Below are 17845 nucleotides of genomic sequence, written 5' to 3' on the forward strand. Positions count from 1 at the left end.
ATTTAAGAAACTTTCATCATTTAAGAAACTTGGACAATGCTGAACTCACTCTACACTGTCAATAACAGCAGTAAGAGAAATATAAGATATTTTTTAATGATCCTATTATACTATTTCTTCAATTTGTCCAAAAATACATACCTACTCAAATTGCTATCATGTTTACAGAACAGCTGAAGGGCCACACCAATTGAAACAGATGTCTTCCAGTCTCCAAGCTTATATGCCAACCACACAGCCTCTGGAACCAGGCCACCAATAAATAATAACTCAAGGGCATATTCGACTGTCCACACATTAGATAGATTTTGGTCTCTTATAACACTTGCCACTTTAGAGTGTTGCAGAGAAATAAGTCGAAGAGATTGCTCTGTGAGAAAATGAAAGAAAACAAACATCACAATTACATGTATAAAATGTATACCAAATGGAACAGGCTTAAGTTCAAGCTTAGCTTGCAGAAGTCAGATTCAAACTCTGGCACCATACGGTCCCCACGTGTCATGACATGAGCAAGCACTGGGCTGGAAGTAGAGCTGAGCAGCACAGGGCATGGCCCCCAAAATCAAACTAAGCAAAGAACACAAGTACTTCATAAATTTTATTCATGACAGGCAGGGTAAGTCTATTTCTGACATCAAAAAACAAAACAAGGGACTGGAGTGATAACACAGAGGGTAGGGCATTTGCCTTGCACGTGGCCAACCCGGGTTCGATTCCCAGCATCCCATATGATCCCCTGGGCTCCGCCAGGAGTAATTCCTTAGTGCAGAGCCAGGAGTAACCCCTGTGTGACCCAAAAAGAAAAAAAAAAGAAACAAAAAACCTGCAAATGTTTTTCCTTATTAGTTTTGTAAGGTGCCACTGAATATTCTTCCAACACAAAGAATAACACTTGGCAAAAATTAGGGTTAATAAAAATTAATAAAGAGCTGGAAAGATAGTACAGTGAACAAGGCATTTGTCTTGTATGTCATCAACCTGGGTTCTATCCCCAGCACATATTATGATTCCCCAAGCATCACCAGGGGTGGCTCAAAAAAATAATAATAAAAACCACAAATACTCAAAACAAAACAAAATTAACGGGAGGCCATAGAGATGGTATAGAGGTTAAGACATTTGTCTTGCATAAAGCCAACCCCAGTTCAATCCCCAGCACTGCATATGATCCCCTGAGTACCACCAGAAATGATCCCTGAGCACAGAGCCAGGAGCAAGCCCTGAGAACCACCAGGTATGGCCCAAACGCCCCAGCCCCACAAAAAAGGTGAAAATATTGCTTAGTGTATTACCTGTCTTAATGTGAAGCGGAGGAAGAACACTCACATTGTGAGGTGGCAAGATGAAAAGCAGCTGGTTGGTGAAGTATGCGGCCATGAAACGAGCCATGGACTGGACCACCCTTATGGCCGCCTCAGGATGGACACTGCCACTCACCCCGAACTTGCTCTGAGACTGGTCAGGAGCTAAGGGACACAGTAAATGACCAAAGAACATTCTGATCAAACCATCAAGCAGTAGTAAGTTCCCAACAATTTACTAAAAAAATTACCATGAGCACCCACGATCTTTACAAACTAATTTATGAAAGTTAACTATACTTGCTGAAGACACAGAACAAAAACATTTAGTTTACAATTCTGAGGGTGTACAGTTAGAAACAATGATTGAGTGAACAGTTTTACCCAAACTCACAGCGGGATTTAAACAAAACAATCCAAACACAGTGGATTTGAGAGCCTAGCATTTAATTATATATTTGCCCTTCTCCCATCATTTTTTCCCCTTGATGAACACAGGTATAGCTTACTACAAAGGAAATCTGATAAGCACCAAAGGAATGATTCCTTTAGGCCCCAAAGATAGTACAGTGAGTAGGGCACATGCCTTGCACACCAGTGACCTGGATTTGATCCCCTGCATCCTATATGATTCCCTACTCACCTCCAGGAGTAATTCCTGAGTGCAGAGCCAGAAGTAATCCCTAAGCCTAGAGTAAACTCTGGAGTGTGGCCCAAAAACAAAAAAGAGCGATTCTTTTTTTATAGGGGCCACAGCTAAAGGTACTGGAAGGGGATGTTCAGAGCACAGGAGGACCATACTCAATAAAAGAATTGGGCTCAGACTCAAATGAGTCATGTTCCAAATATTCCCCATCACAGAACAATGAGTAATGTTTTTTCTGTAGCGTCTGATTTGGGAGTTACAATATACTCTTTCATAACACTGAATCACTACCAGAAATTCTCTGGGGAGGTGGTACAAAAGAATTTGGGCCAGAGAGAAAGAGATTAAGGCTTTGGTCTTGCATGCAACTGACCCTGGTTTGTTCCCTGGCACTGCATACAGTCCTCTGAGCACCATCTGGTATGGCTCAAGCCTCTACTCACAAAAAAAAAAAAAAAAAAAAACCCAGATAGATAGATAGATAGATAGGTAGATAGATAGATAGATAGATAGATAGATAGATAGATAGATAGATAGATAGTCAGCTGGAGTGATAGCACAGAGGTAGGGCGTTTGCCTTGCACTCGGCTGACCCAGGTTTAATTCCTCTGCCCCTCTCAGAGAGCCTAGCAGCTACTGAGAGTATCTTGCCCGCACGGCAGAGCCTGGCAAGCTACCTGTGGCGTATTTGATATGCCAAAAACAGTAACAAGTCTCAAGATGGAGATGTTACTGGTGCTCACTTGAGCAAATCGATGAGCAATGAGATTACAATGACAATATATAGTGTGAGGTGGAGGAAGGAGGTATAGGAGAGGAAGGGCATTAGATCAGAATTCCATAATGGTCTAAAATGAGCATGTATTGCTCCTTCCATTATGAACACAAAATTAGGGGAGGATAAATGACAAAGAATCATAAAGAATTAAATTAGTATGGAGGGATCAAGAAATAGTACAAGGATTTAGGTGCTAGCCCTGCACACTGCTGACCTGGGTTCAATTTCCTGTACTCCATATGGTACCACAAGCACACCAGGACTAATCCTCAGAGCCAGGAATAAGCCATGAGCACCAATGGGAGTGCCCACCTCCATCACCAAAAAAAAAAACCCAAAAAACTAAGTTAGCATGACTCCATTTATAAAGTATTGATATATTGGGCCTTTCAGACACATTCATATGTATAATATATACATCTAATAACTACTATGAACATATTATTTGTTCATTCAAATTTATCTTTCACTCTGTTTACTGTTTAATTTAATTAAGCTTCTTTTTCAAAAGGCAATCCGGAGACTTCAATCTCTTCAGCGGTTCTTCAAATAAAAAAGAAAAGAAAAGATTCTGTTTCGAATAAAAATACTAGGACCAGAGCTATAGAACAGCAGGCAGGGCACCTGCCTTGCACAGAGCTGACCCTGGTTCCATCCCTGGCATCCGATATGGTCTCTGAAATCCCTCAGGAGTGAGCCCTGAACATAGAGTCAGAAGCAGGTTCTGAGGAGCTCTGGGCATGACTTACCCCCTCACACACACACACACATGAAAGTAAAGACCAGGGTATACACCTCTCATTCGGAGGTGCAAGGTTCATCCCCAGCACTGAGAGATCCTTCAAACCACAGGGCACACAGCAGGAGTGGTCCTGCCCCCCATACAAAAGACTCAGCTTAAGCAGGGGTGTGGCTCAGCAGCAGAGTACGTGTCTTGCATGTGTAAGGCACTGGGTTCAATTCCAGGCACACCAAACAACTGAGACTACTCAGAAACTGTTGTTTCTGTTTTTAACTAAATGATCTTGTAATTTTTTTCACTTCACTAGATAAGCATAAGCAATGGTTAAAGAAACTATAAATATGTTAAAGGTAAACTGGAATACTTGAGCTTCTAATGCTATATCTAAAGGGTTATGAGAAAACAATTATATCAATTCACCTCAGGTCACTAAGCCCTGAGGCTCCAAAGATAAAAATTAAAAATTAGGGACAAAGAGAGAGTATAGCAGGGAAAGTAATCTCTATCACTGGCACCCCATATGGTCCCCCAACCATATCAACCAGGAGTAATGCCTGAGCACAGAACCAGAAGCAAACCCTGAGCACCCAAGTGTGGCTAAAAGACAGAAAAAAAAGTGACAAATATAAACCTACTATTGAGAAGCTAACAGTCCAAAGCCACTATAATGTAAAACTTAAGACAGCACAGAGAAAAAGTAAATTTTATGTGAAATAATGTGAAGTAAAAAAAGTAAATTTTATGTGAAATCAATTTTACATCTAAATACAATTTAAGGAAGTCAGGCAGATACTGATTTTTGAAAAGCTTTACCTGAACAATCTTCATTTTCTCCTACAGGCAGGTGGGACCATCTCAGTATTTCTCTTACTAGCTGGTCACACAACCCTTGAGCATCATTTAAATTATAGTTGTAGAGGTGGCAGTATAGGAGAGAAAGATAATAACGTATCTGAAGATAACATGTCCTTCTTCCTCCTTAAGCAGGAAAAAAAAAATGATTTACATTAAAAACATACTATTGAGTGCAGAGCCAGGAGTGACCTCTGTGCATCATCGGGTGTGACCCAAAAAGCAAAAAAAAACAAAAACAAAAACAAAATCTGCAAATTTTCATCCTCTCAGAGTGAAGGTCCACTAAAGACATCACTCTCAAATATGGCTGTTAGGGTCCGTGGCCAATATTCCCTCTTCTGACCCACATAAAGAGCCCAGCCAGTAATGCAAAGCACAAGTGGAGTTTATTCAAGCCAGCTAGTGGGGTCAAGCTCTTAGGCACGCAGGCCAGAGCACAACCCCAACAAGGGAAAAGATGCAAGTTTTATAGTCAACACGTGCGTCATAACCCATGCTTACAGGTACAAAGAGAAACATAAGTAAAAAATGAACAGTTACAAATAGTTCATCTTATCCTGTTTCCCAGACCATTCTGGCAGTTGTTCTGTCCTCCTCTGCTCCTGTGTTCCCTCCTCCCCTGGTCCCGTGTTCCCTTCTCCCCTGCTCCCATGTGGATGGTTAGATAACGGATTCTGGGAATCCAGGCCAAGTTATCAGCCTGGATATTCTACCCCCTGCAGATGGCCGAGGGGGGGGGGAGGGAGGAAGAAGCAGAATTCTGAGCACCAAGGCCGAGTTGTCAGCCCGGATGTCCTCCTTTTGCAGATGGGGGTGGGGAGGAAGGAGCAGAATCCTGGGAAAGCCAGAATGTGGAGAACAACAAACTATTAGGAAAAACAGGGGCTATAAAAATGGAGTCCGTTATGGAATCTGTCATGTCCTGTTCCAACATGGCATGAAACAGAAAGAGGGTATTATAAATGCCGAGGTCTGAGTTACTTTACTTTTGTTGTTGCGAGTTATGGGGGGGTCCCACCTGGTAGTGCTGGGGTGGGGGATTCATGTGGTGTCAGGCACAGAACCCACGGCCTTGCATATGGAGATATGTGCTCTACCACTAGCACCACATGCCCTGTTCCAAAAATAATTTTTAAAAAAGGGTTTCTGACAGTGAAGAAACTTCTAATACTACTTGAGCATTAAGAAAGTGCGAGTACTCAGAACCCTGGGATTTTTAAAATTGTTATTTGTAGTTTAGGTAACATGATGATACTAGTATTTATGATTTTGACATTTGTGGTATGTACAGTTACTGCACCTCACCACCCACCAAGTGCCTAAGACCCTCCATCACTGACCCCATGTCACTTCTAGTCCACCTCGTCACTCCTCCTTCTCCCCTCACTGTATGTTAATTTTAGTTTTGTAATCCAAGGCCAGGGGTTGGTAGCCATTTAATATTGTTCATTCCTTTTCATGCCACAGATGAGTAAGATCATCCAGTATTTGTCCTTCTCCCTCTGGCTTATTTTGCTTAGCACGTTACCCTCAAGAAATCGGCAAATATTGTTTTTTGCAGGGTGTATCTGGCTGAGCCACATTCAACAGTGCTCCTGGCTCAGTGTTCAGACGTAACTTCCAGTAGTGCTGTGTGAGACTGTGTGGGGTCACGAATCAGCTGCAAGCGAGGCAACTGCCTTAACCCCTACGCTCTCTCTCCAATCCTAAGAAATATTTTTAAGCTCTACACCGTGCTAAAATATATTCCTACCAATACTATGTCAAATATCCTTTATGATATCCCTTCTACCTTTCACTTGGATCTCTTGTAGAGCTTCCTTCCACAACTGAATAGACTTTTCATATGATCCCAACAGGAAGCACTCTTCACCTACAAAAATTGTTAACCAATAATTAGTCATTGCAAATTACATTACTCTATAAAAATTTACTCTAAGAATCAGTGGATGCATCTCAACCAGAAAGTATTTCAAAAAGCAGTAATTTCAAAAAGAAATTAAAAAAAAAAGATTTCAGGAATTATTTTCAAAGGCAACAGTTAATAAAATCAAAGTTCATTTAGCTCTATTGCTCATGCATAAAGTTAGAAATTATATCTAAGAGGGGCTGGAGTGATAGCACAGCAGGTAGGGTGTTTGCCTTGCACACGGTCGACCCGGGTTCGATTCCCTGCATCCCATATGGTCCCCTGAGCACCACCAGGGGTAATTCCTGAGTGCAGAGCCAGGAGTGACCCCTGTGCATCCCTAGGTGTGACCCAAAAAGAAAATAAAAAAGAAATTATATCTAAGATACTGACCATGAATAGATTTCAGTTCTAAGGTTTGGTTCAAACGTACTCCAGCAGACTGTAAGTTAGCCTGTATATGATAAGTCAGCGACTCGACGATAGATGCTTCGTGGGCCATCTTTTCAGCCAACTCTCTGTCACCTTCCTCCTCAACAGTTTTGCTTAACTGTAGTTGATACCACAGAGTTTTTTGGTACAATATTTTCCAGAGAACATTCAATCTGTACATAAAATCAGGAAATGATTAAAATCAATTCAGAGTAAGGATATGAATGAGTAGAGCCTCCTTCTTGGCTTCTTTTTGCTTGTCTATATTCTTCACAGATGTACCAATTGGTCAGATTTACAAACTGATCAGGTTTAAACAAAGTATAAAGTCCCACTGACAAAAGTTTATGTATACCAGGGGCAGGGAGGAGTAGGGGCAACAGTGGATAAGGCTCTTGCCTTGCACATAGCTGACCTGGGTTCAATCTCTGGCACCACATATAGTGCCCAAGTACCACTCAGGAGTGATCCCGCAGTGCAGAGCCAGGAGTATGCCTCAAGCACCACTGGGTGTGGTCTGAAAACAAAAATTAAAAACCAGGGCTGGAGAGATGGTGCAGAAGGCCAGAGCACATATCTGGCACCAGCACCACACATGGTCAAGACTCACTGAGACTGGCATCCAACTACTACTTGGGAGACGCTACAATTGCAATTGCATTTGCCACCTATTTTCATTTTTATAGTGCTTACCTAAACAAAAAATAGTTTAAAATAACATAAAGTCTATGATAATGAGTATGATTATCAGGCTTCTTTTGCAGTTGATGTAAATATTATGAAACTGGTGTTTTTCTATATTCTTGTGACTATACTAAAAATCAAGGCACAGAATTGTACATTTTAAATGCGTATTTGGGGATCACACTTGGCAGAGCTCAGGGCCTATTCCTTGCTCTGCACTGAGGGCTCAGGACCCCATGGGGTGACAAAGGTTGAACCCAGGGTTGGCCACATGAAAGGAAAGCACCATATTTGCTATACTATGGCTCCAGAACAGAATTGGTTTTTGGCTTCTGTTTTTGATTTTGGGCAACACAAGGCAATACTTAAAGGCTACTCTTGGCTCTGCACTCAGGAATTACTCCTGGTGGTCCTCGGAGGTCCATATGGGGATGCCTACCTGGAATACTATAACTCTGGCCACAAAACTTTACACTTTTAAAGAGGTGAATTTTTACAATAGGGGAATTACATTTAAATTGTTTTAATTGGAAAAGAATCAATTATGTTAACAGGATCCTCATATAAAATTAATTCTACCTGTGTCCAGGCCTTCGAACCAAATTTACTGCTTGAGGACAAATTTTTAAAGATGAGTTCCAAGACCCACTTTCCAGAGAACCAAAATCTTGAAATGTCTGAAAGATGGGTACGACTAATGAGTCTTGATTTGCTGTTGTACTTCCATCAGTTGATGCTAAAATAACTTCAGGTTGGAGACTATATATTCCATTTAAATTATCAGCTACCATCCTGAGTAAATGAAAACAGGCCAGAAGTGTCTCAGAGAATAACTGAGCCTGGTACTGCTGAGTTAGCAAAAGCTTGATGGTATTTGAGGTCAGTTTTACCAAATGTCCCAAATCTTGTTTGTATCTCAAATCCCAGTACTGGACTGACAAACACTGATGAAAAAACTGAAAGATACAAAGCACCCACTCATTATGTTTTGGGCTTGTGCTTAAAAGAAGATGAAGTTTGGAAGAGGGACATTTTATAAATTGAAGAATGTAGAAAAAATGAGTGATGCAAACTACTGTATAATTTAACAACAAATCCTTTTCAGTCACATTCTTTGAAATTCCTATATTCCATGCTGCAAGGAGATTTTTCTGGATCGAATGCAATTTGGTAATGGTTCTATCTGTCTCCTCAGTATTATCCTTTGCATGTACTGTATCAAACATAGAGGCAAATTCCAATCTTCCCTCCTTGGCACTACTAAACAATGAATCATCTTTCTGGCTCCAGGAAGAGAATAAGTTGTTTGCAAAGTTTTTGCTCTCATTAGATTCTTCTGCTTCAAAATCCTAAAATAAGCAAAAAAAAAAAATTACATGCAATATCATTTAGTACCTTTCACTTTACCCCACACACAAAAAAAATCACTTTGTTCTCAAATTTCTCTTCCTTTTAATAAGAAAAAAAAAGCTTCCTAGAATAAAGTCAATATGTAATTATTGAAAGCAAATAAGACACTGCTACTAAGTACCTGTAAATCCAATTTTTCATTTAACTTCATTGTTTCCTCTGCCTGCAAGAATCTGGGAACAGTAGAATCAACTGAACTTTCATTTCCTTCATGTTTTAATAGACTAGACTTTAGAGAATCTAGTGACCGCAAGTTCAGTCCTTTGCCTTTTGGCTACAGAAGAAAAAAAGATTTCCGTGAGTAAAATCTTATTTATAACTCTGCCAGTAATGCAAAATTCTACGCACAATTTTACATTCCAGGGACTTACTGGATAATAAACATCTAAAGTATACTGTAATAAACAGTATACTTAAGCAGTCAAGTTTAAATTGGAAAAGACTAAGAGGACAACTTTAACAAGTGATCCCAAAAAGCACCATACCTTAGACACTACTACATTTTGGTATGTCTTCTCAAGTTTCTGGGTTGCATCAAGCAAAAGGGATCTCATGAGCACTGATGGAGAAAATTTATCACGAAATCGAAGAGTTGTGACCATGTATCCATCAGAAACAATGAGGAAGGGTGACCGTGAATGGGCTTTCACAGAAAACCTCTGTCTCATAGGGTCATTATCAGAAGCTGATGACTCTACAGAATTATTTGAATCTTGAAAGGTAGCTTGTTGTGGTCTAACAAACAAATATCAAAATGAAAAAATTAGTTTTAAAAAATCCTGAAGAAAACAATCATTTTATTCCAAAGAAAAAGAAACAAGTAAAATTACAAAATTATAGAAAGGCAAGTAAATTAAACACACATTTTATAAATATATACATATATATGTATACATATATACATACATACGAAAAAATTAGTGAGTAATATAAGGGTTTTTTTCTTGAATGTAGCATGTACTGTTTTGTGTTGAATCTACATAAAAATTATTTCAAAAAATAATTAAGATAGTAGAGTTCCATTATTAAAGTTAATTAACTTTCCTTCTTACAACAGAGCTAAAAATACAGGATGACAGCTCCTTAAGCCCATGTTCATGTTCTCTCTTGAACATGTTTCTTGCTTGCTTGTTTCTGTACTTCTTTGCTTGTTTACTTCTGCTTTGGAGAAGTCTGTTCTCTCTCTCTCTCTCTGTCTCTCTCTCTCTCTCTCTCTCTCTCCCAGCTCCCTCCCTTTCTTTCTCTCTCAGCCCCCCTCCCTTACATATTTCTAGGTATGTTTCAAAAAAAACTATCTTGCTTCACCAAACTAAAAAAGAAAAAAAAAACAGGACTATTATGAGTAATATACTAGCTATTTGGGTGAGAAACGAAAAACTGAGAGGTCCTTATGATGTGACTCAATTGGAGCACCACAGCTGCCTGCATGAGGCAAGAGTTCCATCCTGAGACCATCCCAGAAGTTGCAATCAGGTGCCGAACCCCCATCCACCACCACAGCAATCAACAAAGGGAAGAAAAGAAAAAGAAACTGAGAAAGACATGTGAGACTATAGTAATGTAAATTTATCACCTCCAGATTATAACTGAGAGACCAGATGCTGGAGAGATAGTACAAAGGGTAGGGGGCTTGCCTTGTATGAGGCCACCCAGGTTGGATCCCAGGTATCCCATCTAGTTCTCCAAGGCCCAACAGGAGTGATTCCCAAGCACAGAGCCAGGAATAATGCCTGAACACCACTGGTATGACCCTGAATTAATTTTTTTTAATAACAGAACTAAAATCAAGGATTCAGGGAGATAGTTCAAAGGGCTAGTGGGCTTACCAGTAAAAACTGCATAAATGGGGAGTCAAAGCACAAGAATAGAAGATCAACTAGTAGGATGGGGATTGGGGATAATAGGAAGGAAATAAGTCTGGAAAGAGACCACGGTTGGAAAAAAGTTGAAAACACTGGTTGCCAAATTTCAAATGTAAAAATATCAAAAGTCACTGAATTAGAATATAAAAAATAAAGAAGAAAAATCCTTTAATTGAAGGACAAATTTTTCCTTCCACATTTTTAATTGTGAAAAATTAAGATTGCTTTTATTGTGGGAGCCAGAGAGACAGTGCATTGGGCAGGAAACTTGCCCTACTAGAAGCAGGCCTGGACTTGGTCCCTGGCACTTCATATGGTCCCATGAGAACCACCAGAAGTGATCCTGAGCTAAGAGCCAAGAGCGATCCCTGAGTACTGACAGGTGTGGCACAAAGACAAAGACAAAAACAAACCCCCCCAAAAAAATGTTTTTTGCTCTTGTTTGTGTTTGTTTTATTTGTTTTGGACCAAATACATAGATTGGGGAAAAACTCGCATCTACTGCAGGTGGAACATACAGTGCTGGGGAATCACACCTGTAAAGCCTGTGCTGAACACTGTGAAATGATCCTCCAGTCCAAATATCACTTTCAGCTATATATAATCAAAAGCATACCCTCAGTTTCCTTTTTGTAAAAGTAAATGAATGGATAATTTCAAATATCTTTAATTTTTTTTAATTTTTATATTATAACATATATATGTTATAATATATATATACACACACACACACATCCAAAAATACCAGCATCACTGTCACTGCCACTGTCATCTTATTGTTCATCGATTTGCTCAAGCGGGCACCAGTAACATCTCCATTTTTTTTTTTTTGAGACTTGTTGTTACTGTTTTTGGAATATTGAACATCAATAACAAAACTTTTGGGGCTGGAGCGATAGCACAGCGGGTAGGGCGTTTGCCTTGCACGTGACCAACCCAGGTTCGAATCCCAGCATCCCATATGGTCCCCTGAGCACCGCCAGGAGTAATTCCTGAGTGCAAAGCCAGGAGTAACCCCTGCGCATCGCCGGGTATGACCCAAAAAGCAAAAAAAACACAAACTTTTTACGGAGCACTTCAAGTCAGACAGTGCTAAATTATTTATAATCATACATTGTCTTATTTTACTCCCTCAAACCTGAGATTATTACTGTCCTTTTTGCTTCAGAAACAAATAGAAAGAGCTTAAAGAGTAACTTAATGAAGGTCAAAAAATTTTGTTTTGTTCTGTTTTGTTTTTATGGAACACCTGGTGGGTGTCCAGGACTGAAGTCCTGGTTCTACACTCAGGGATCTACTCCTGGAAGTGCCCAAGAGACCATGTGGAGTGCCAGAGATTGAACCCTAGTTGGCCATATGTAAAATGAAGCATACTGCTTGCTGTACTCTCTCTCCAATTCCCGAAAGTTCCACAAATATTAAACAGAAGGACTAATACCTGCATCTTTCTGACTCCTAAGTCAAAGTGCTTCCCCATCTCACAATTAAAAATGAAAACAGGCCAGAGATGGGACTCAGTGCTGAGGAACAACCTAGAAGAGCAACTTTTCAAGGGCTGGAGCGATAGCACAGTGGGTAGGGCGTTTGCCTTGCATGCAGCCGGCCCGGGTTCGATTCCCAGCATCCCATATGGTCCCCCGAGCACCACCAGGAGTAATTCCTGAGTGCAGAGCCAGGAGTGAGCCCTGAGCATCACTGGGTGTGACCCAAAAAGCAAAAAAAAAAAAAAAAGAGCAACTTCACAGCATATGAGGCCCTGTGTTCAACACCGAGCACTGAAAAAAATAAATTAAAACATTGTCACTGTAGCACTGTCACTGTCACTGTAGCACTCTCATCCTGTTGTTTCAGCAGGCACCAGTAATGTCTCCATTGTGAGACTTGTTGCTACTGTTTTTGGCATATTGAATATGCCAAGGGTAGCTTGCCAGGCTCTGCCATGCGGGCAGAGTACTCTCGATAGTTTGCCAGGCTCTCTGAGAGAGATGGAGGAATCAAACTCAGTCGGCTGCATGTAAGGCTGTGCTATCCCTCCAGTCCAATTAAAACACAGATTCTAAAATATTATATTTTTGTCTAATAACTTTTCTCTTTTTGAAGTAGAAAAATACATGATCCAAGTATGAGTTTTTAAGGCATTAAAGAATCCTTCTAAAACAATAAGTGAAAATGTTATAATTTTTTTGATGCTAGGGATTGAATTTTGATGCTTACAGATTAAACCCAGCACCATACACATCAAGGCATGCTCTCCACCATAAAAATACATACATCCCTGGTCCTTTATTAAATTTTATATCAAAGAAGATAACCTTAATGCTACTGAATACTAAGTTATACTTACACAATCACAATGGCAAACTTTCACCAGGATTAAGCCACAAAAAAGAAAATAGAAGAAAACTATAAACAAGAAACAGGTATTGAGATAACAGACTCCAAAGAAAGAATAAGACAATTTAAAAAGTAAAATTATTAAACAATCATAAAAATAATACTAAAGGAGAAAAAACTTCTAGCTGAAATAATTCAAATATCTCACCTATATGTTATTAGTGGGTGAAGAGGTATAAATTCTGCCGGTCCAAATTCTATAGAGCAACCAAATGTTACTAATGTTAGCAATTCACCCTGGCAGGTCAATAAAACCAGGGAGCCACGTCTCAACATACAAGCCAGAAAAAGACTATCATGAGTCCAGCTGATATCACCCACCCAGTAGGACCTAGAAAAGGCAAGAGAACATATTTAGAAAATACTCTCTAAACAGTTTCTTTCATAACTTACAATGAGCTATATCTGGCAGAATGAAACACATCAAAAATCGAAGCCAAACAATAGTTAGCAGTTATTTACAAAGTGTATTTAAAGTATTTCCCTCCCAGGAAAACAGGTATGAAAAAGAAATTTGTTAATAAATTTACTTGAGAGAGAGGAGAGGAGAGAGAAAGAGAAACCACTAGTTTACTTAGACTTATAAGCAACATATAAAATGAAACTTTTCCCTAAAAGGGTTCAGCTTTACAGCTGTGCACCTAGGTTTGATTCCCCAGCACCTCATAAGGTCCCCCAAGCATCACCAGGAGTGATCCTGAGTGCAGAGCCAGGAGTAAGCCCTCAGCACCGCTTTTGTGGCTCAAAAACAAAAATAAGAGTTAAGCTGTTTAGTAACTCACATTTTATTTTATATTTTATTTTAGAGGCTTGGAGGCCACACCGATGGTGCTCAGTGGCTACTTCCAGCTCTGTATTCAGAAAATGCTCCAGTGATACTCAGGGTACCATGTGGTGCTCGGGATCCTGGACCTCCTACATGAAAAATGCTCTCTAGCCCATTAGTCACATTTTAATTAGAACAAATTTTTTTTCTTTTTTTTTTTTGGGGGGGGTCACACCCAGCAATGCTCAGGGGTTACTCCTGGCTTAGCACTCAGGAATTACTCCTGGCAGTGCTTGGGGGACCATATGGGATGCCGGGGATTGAACCCGGGTCGGCCGCGTGCAAGGCAAATGCCCTACCCGCTGTGCTATTGCTCCGGCCCCCTAATTAGAACAAATTTTAATCCAATTGGAGTCCACCACCAAGACCTACTGATAGATTTAAAGGTCAATTCCAGGGTCAGAGAGAGAGGTAGAAGAGTTAGCTTTGATCCCTAACACTGCCTTATCCCTGAGTATCCCTTATCCCTCAGCTAGGAGTAGCCCCTCAGCACTACAAGGTGTGGCTCAAAACACAAAAATATTAATTAGAAACAATTAATTGTAATAAATAAAAGTCTTTCTATTCACAGACTGCTAGACTTTCATTCAGGAGCAGATTTCTTCTCTACCACTAAACTCTCAGGTCATCTTAATGTTTTATGGGAGCAGAAAATAGTTCTTCATGTGAATGAAGGACACCCTGAGGCAAATAGGCCAGTGAGTCCAGTAATACTCTGGAAGGAAATTCATGTGAAGGAAAAAAAAAATAAAGAGGCAGAGCTAGCTGAACCTAAATTTTGGAAATTCAGGGAACAGACAAAAAAAAAATTAGGGGAGGCGGCTGGAGTGATAGTACAGCAGGTAGGGAATTTGCCTTGAACGAGGCTGACTCAGGGTTCAATTCCCAGCATCCCATATTGTCCCGTGAGCACTGCCAGGAGTAATTCCTGAGTGCAAAGCCAGGAGTAACCCCTGTGCACTGCTGGGTGTGACCCAAAAAGAAAAAAAAGTTAGGGGAAACTTTTATGCTATAATCCTATATAGATTCTAGTAGTAATTTCTGGTGTGTGGCTCCTGAGCTATGCCATCCAAATCACTAATTTTGTTACTACTGACCCAAATGCAGAAAATGTCAATTTTATTTAAAAGACTGTAAAACACCTTAACCTCTCGAAGTATATGATGACCCCCAATTATTTCAGGCTCTCTAACTAAACCAAAATTTTATCTACCCATTTATGATCCCACTCCTCCTGAGATAGCGTAGAAATAAAAAGAAAATCTAAATTTATCTAAAGAAATAAAAAGAAATCTTCCATCCTACTACACCCTTTCATTAGAATATTTGTCTTTCCTGATATACACATTCTATTAACTACTGAAACTTGTTTTATCTGTCTAAAAAAAACCATGTTTAAATATATGTTTAAGTAAACTGTCAGCTTTACACATATTAAACTGTTAGGAAAAAATTTTTAAAAACTATTTGCAAGCATGAATGAGGTCTCACCTGATAAGTGTAGCTGGAAGCAGAGGATTTTTATTACTACAGCCCTTAAGGCTACCAGAGAGAGTAACAAACTTGAGTGTGTTTATAAATAATACCTGAGTTGCCTATAAAGAAAGAAGACAACAAGGAATATCAAAGTTACTTTACTTTAATCATTACTCATAATTCTGGAGAACCAGGAGATCTATCATAATGCAAAAAAAAAAAAAACCTAACTAATGAGTCTTACCAACTGGCAAGGCAATCTTGACCATCTGTAATCTTTCTCTATTTTACAGACCATTTTTAAAACTGCAGTTGCAAAAAAAAAAAAACTTCAGTTGCCACTTTTCCCTTATTTTTCCCTTTTTTCTCTTTTATCTTCTGAATGCCAAGTTTTGAAACTTATTGCAGCTGATTTAAATAATTTTACCAATTCATAATATAAAGTTAGATCAGAAAACAATTTTAAGAACGGATATGAGATTTTGAGGCTTGCTGAAACTTGGATGAAACTGGAGGGAAGGATGTTAAGTGAAATAATGGAGCAAGAAAGATAGTACAGCAGGTAAGCTACTTGCCATACACACATCCAACCCAGGTTTGACCACTGGCATCCCTTAATGTTCCACGGGCACTGTCAGTAAATCCTGAGTGCAGAGCCAGGAATGACCCCTAGCATTGCCAGGAATGACCCAAAAACTAAAACTAAAAAAAAAGTCAGAAGGAGGACAAAACGAAAGAACTGACAGAACTGAATGACAACCACCCCTTGGCCTGGGATTACAAAACCCAGATTCCCAAACAGGGATGAAGCAAGGAAGAGGCTGACTAGAAGTGACATCAGGATATTGTAAGGACACTGGCAGAGGGCCTTAGGCATGATGGTGGTGCTGAGGCGCAGTAACTGTATACATAAAAACCGTAAAACCATTAACACTATTGTAAACATGTGATCTAAATTATAATGAATCAAAAATGGGAAAAAATGACTATAAAGTATTGGGGTCTTTGTTGTTTTTGCTTTTTGGAACACACCTAGTGGTGTTTAGGGCTTACTCCTGGCTAAGCACTCAAGAATAAATTCGTGGTCTTGGGGGACCATGTGGAATGCCAAGGATTGAACCGAAGTCACCTATGTGCAAGACAAGAGCTCTACCTTATGTACTACTGCTCCACCCCTAAAGTAATGCTCAGAGGGAATAAAGCACCATATTCCTAAAGAAGCAGGGTTCAAAATTAGACAAAACTCATTTATATAGGCTGGAGCAATAGTACAGAGGGTAGGGCATTGCCTTGCATGCAGCCAACACAGGTTCAATCTCCGGCATCCCATATGGTCCCCCAAGCACCGCCAGGAATAATCCCTGAGTGCAGAGCCAGGAGTAACCCCTGAACATATCTGGGTGTGACCCAAAAAGGAAATAAAAACTCATTCTTGTACATTACTTTCCAAGACATTACATTTACTGACCTTTGGATCCTTCTGATTAAGAGCTACTGCAAGGGTAAGGCCATCTCTTGAAAAGGCAGAAATCAGACCTCCTCTTGACTTCACTGATTCACATTTAGGAGTTAAACTGCACAGAATACACTCTTGTTGTGCCCAATGAACATGGAATGGCAATGATCTATGAAATCAATGAAACAATTTAAAAAAAAAACAGGCAGTATAGCAACTTTAAACTGAATAAATAATCCATTACAAAAAAATTTTAAGGATCCTGGGGCCGGAGCGATAGCACAGTGGGTAGGGCGTTCGCCTTGCACGCGACCGACCCGGGTTCAATCCCCGGCATCCCATATGGTCCCCCAAGCACCGTCAGGAGTAATTCCTGAGTGCAAAGCCAGGAGTAACCCCTGAGCATTGCTGGGTGTGACCCAAAAAGCAAAAAAAAAAAATTAAGGATCCAACTAAATTCCTAAAAAGCAGATCTTATAATGACCACTCAGAAGATTCATGCATAGCCCTCACCAATTAAATAGGGTCAATATCTAAGTTTTTGAAATTGAAGCCATATTCTTTAGCCAAATCCCCCAAAAAATCTGCTTCCACTAAATGTTTGCATATACATATCTCTATATAATATCAAATATTTTTAAGGAATTAAATAGGTGAAAATGAGGAGAATTTTAGGATAGTGGCAATATTATGAGTATTTTTTGGGAGTGTGGGGGCTATTGTACCACAATTGCAAGTATTCAGGGGCTATTCCTGGCTTTATACTCAGAGGTGCTTAGAGAAAACCATGTGTCCTGGGGACTGAACCAGAGTTATCCACCTGCCTTATCCCCTATACTATTTCTCCAGTCCCTTAATAATTATCACACAGACAATTATTAAGGTTATCAGATGCACACTAAAGATTTGTTTATTTTACTTTAAATACCTTAATAAACTACTACCTACTATCCCACCCTACTATCTCTCCAGCACCTATTGTAAACTTTTTATTTTTTATTTATTTATTTATTTATTTATTTGCGTCACACCTGGTGTTGCACAGTGGTTACTCCTGACTGTGTACTCAGG

General features: G+C 39.7%; 1 protein-coding gene across 1 annotated transcript in view; it reads right to left on the reverse strand.

The window, feature by feature from the left end:
* The window catches only part of CPLANE1 (ciliogenesis and planar polarity effector complex subunit 1), a 115822-nt gene that overhangs the window by 86100 nt on the left and 11877 nt on the right, over window positions 1-17845 (reverse strand). Inside the window, exons 7-17 of the mRNA XM_055144743.1 lie at window positions 16787-16943; window positions 15334-15437; window positions 13165-13347; window positions 9246-9495; window positions 8882-9034; window positions 7930-8699; window positions 6628-6839; window positions 6118-6198; window positions 4284-4448; window positions 1296-1469; window positions 142-370 (exon numbers count right to left, since the gene is read on the reverse strand). Coding sequence (XP_055000718.1) covers window positions 142-370; window positions 1296-1469; window positions 4284-4448; window positions 6118-6198; window positions 6628-6839; window positions 7930-8699; window positions 8882-9034; window positions 9246-9495; window positions 13165-13347; window positions 15334-15437; window positions 16787-16943 — 2478 coding nt within the window. The remainder of the gene's footprint in view (window positions 1-141; window positions 371-1295; window positions 1470-4283; window positions 4449-6117; window positions 6199-6627; window positions 6840-7929; window positions 8700-8881; window positions 9035-9245; window positions 9496-13164; window positions 13348-15333; window positions 15438-16786; window positions 16944-17845) is intronic.

The sequence above is a fragment of the Sorex araneus genome, chromosome 1, assembly GCF_027595985.1.
Source record: "Sorex araneus isolate mSorAra2 chromosome 1, mSorAra2.pri, whole genome shotgun sequence".
NCBI lineage: Eukaryota > Metazoa > Chordata > Mammalia > Eulipotyphla > Soricidae > Sorex > Sorex araneus.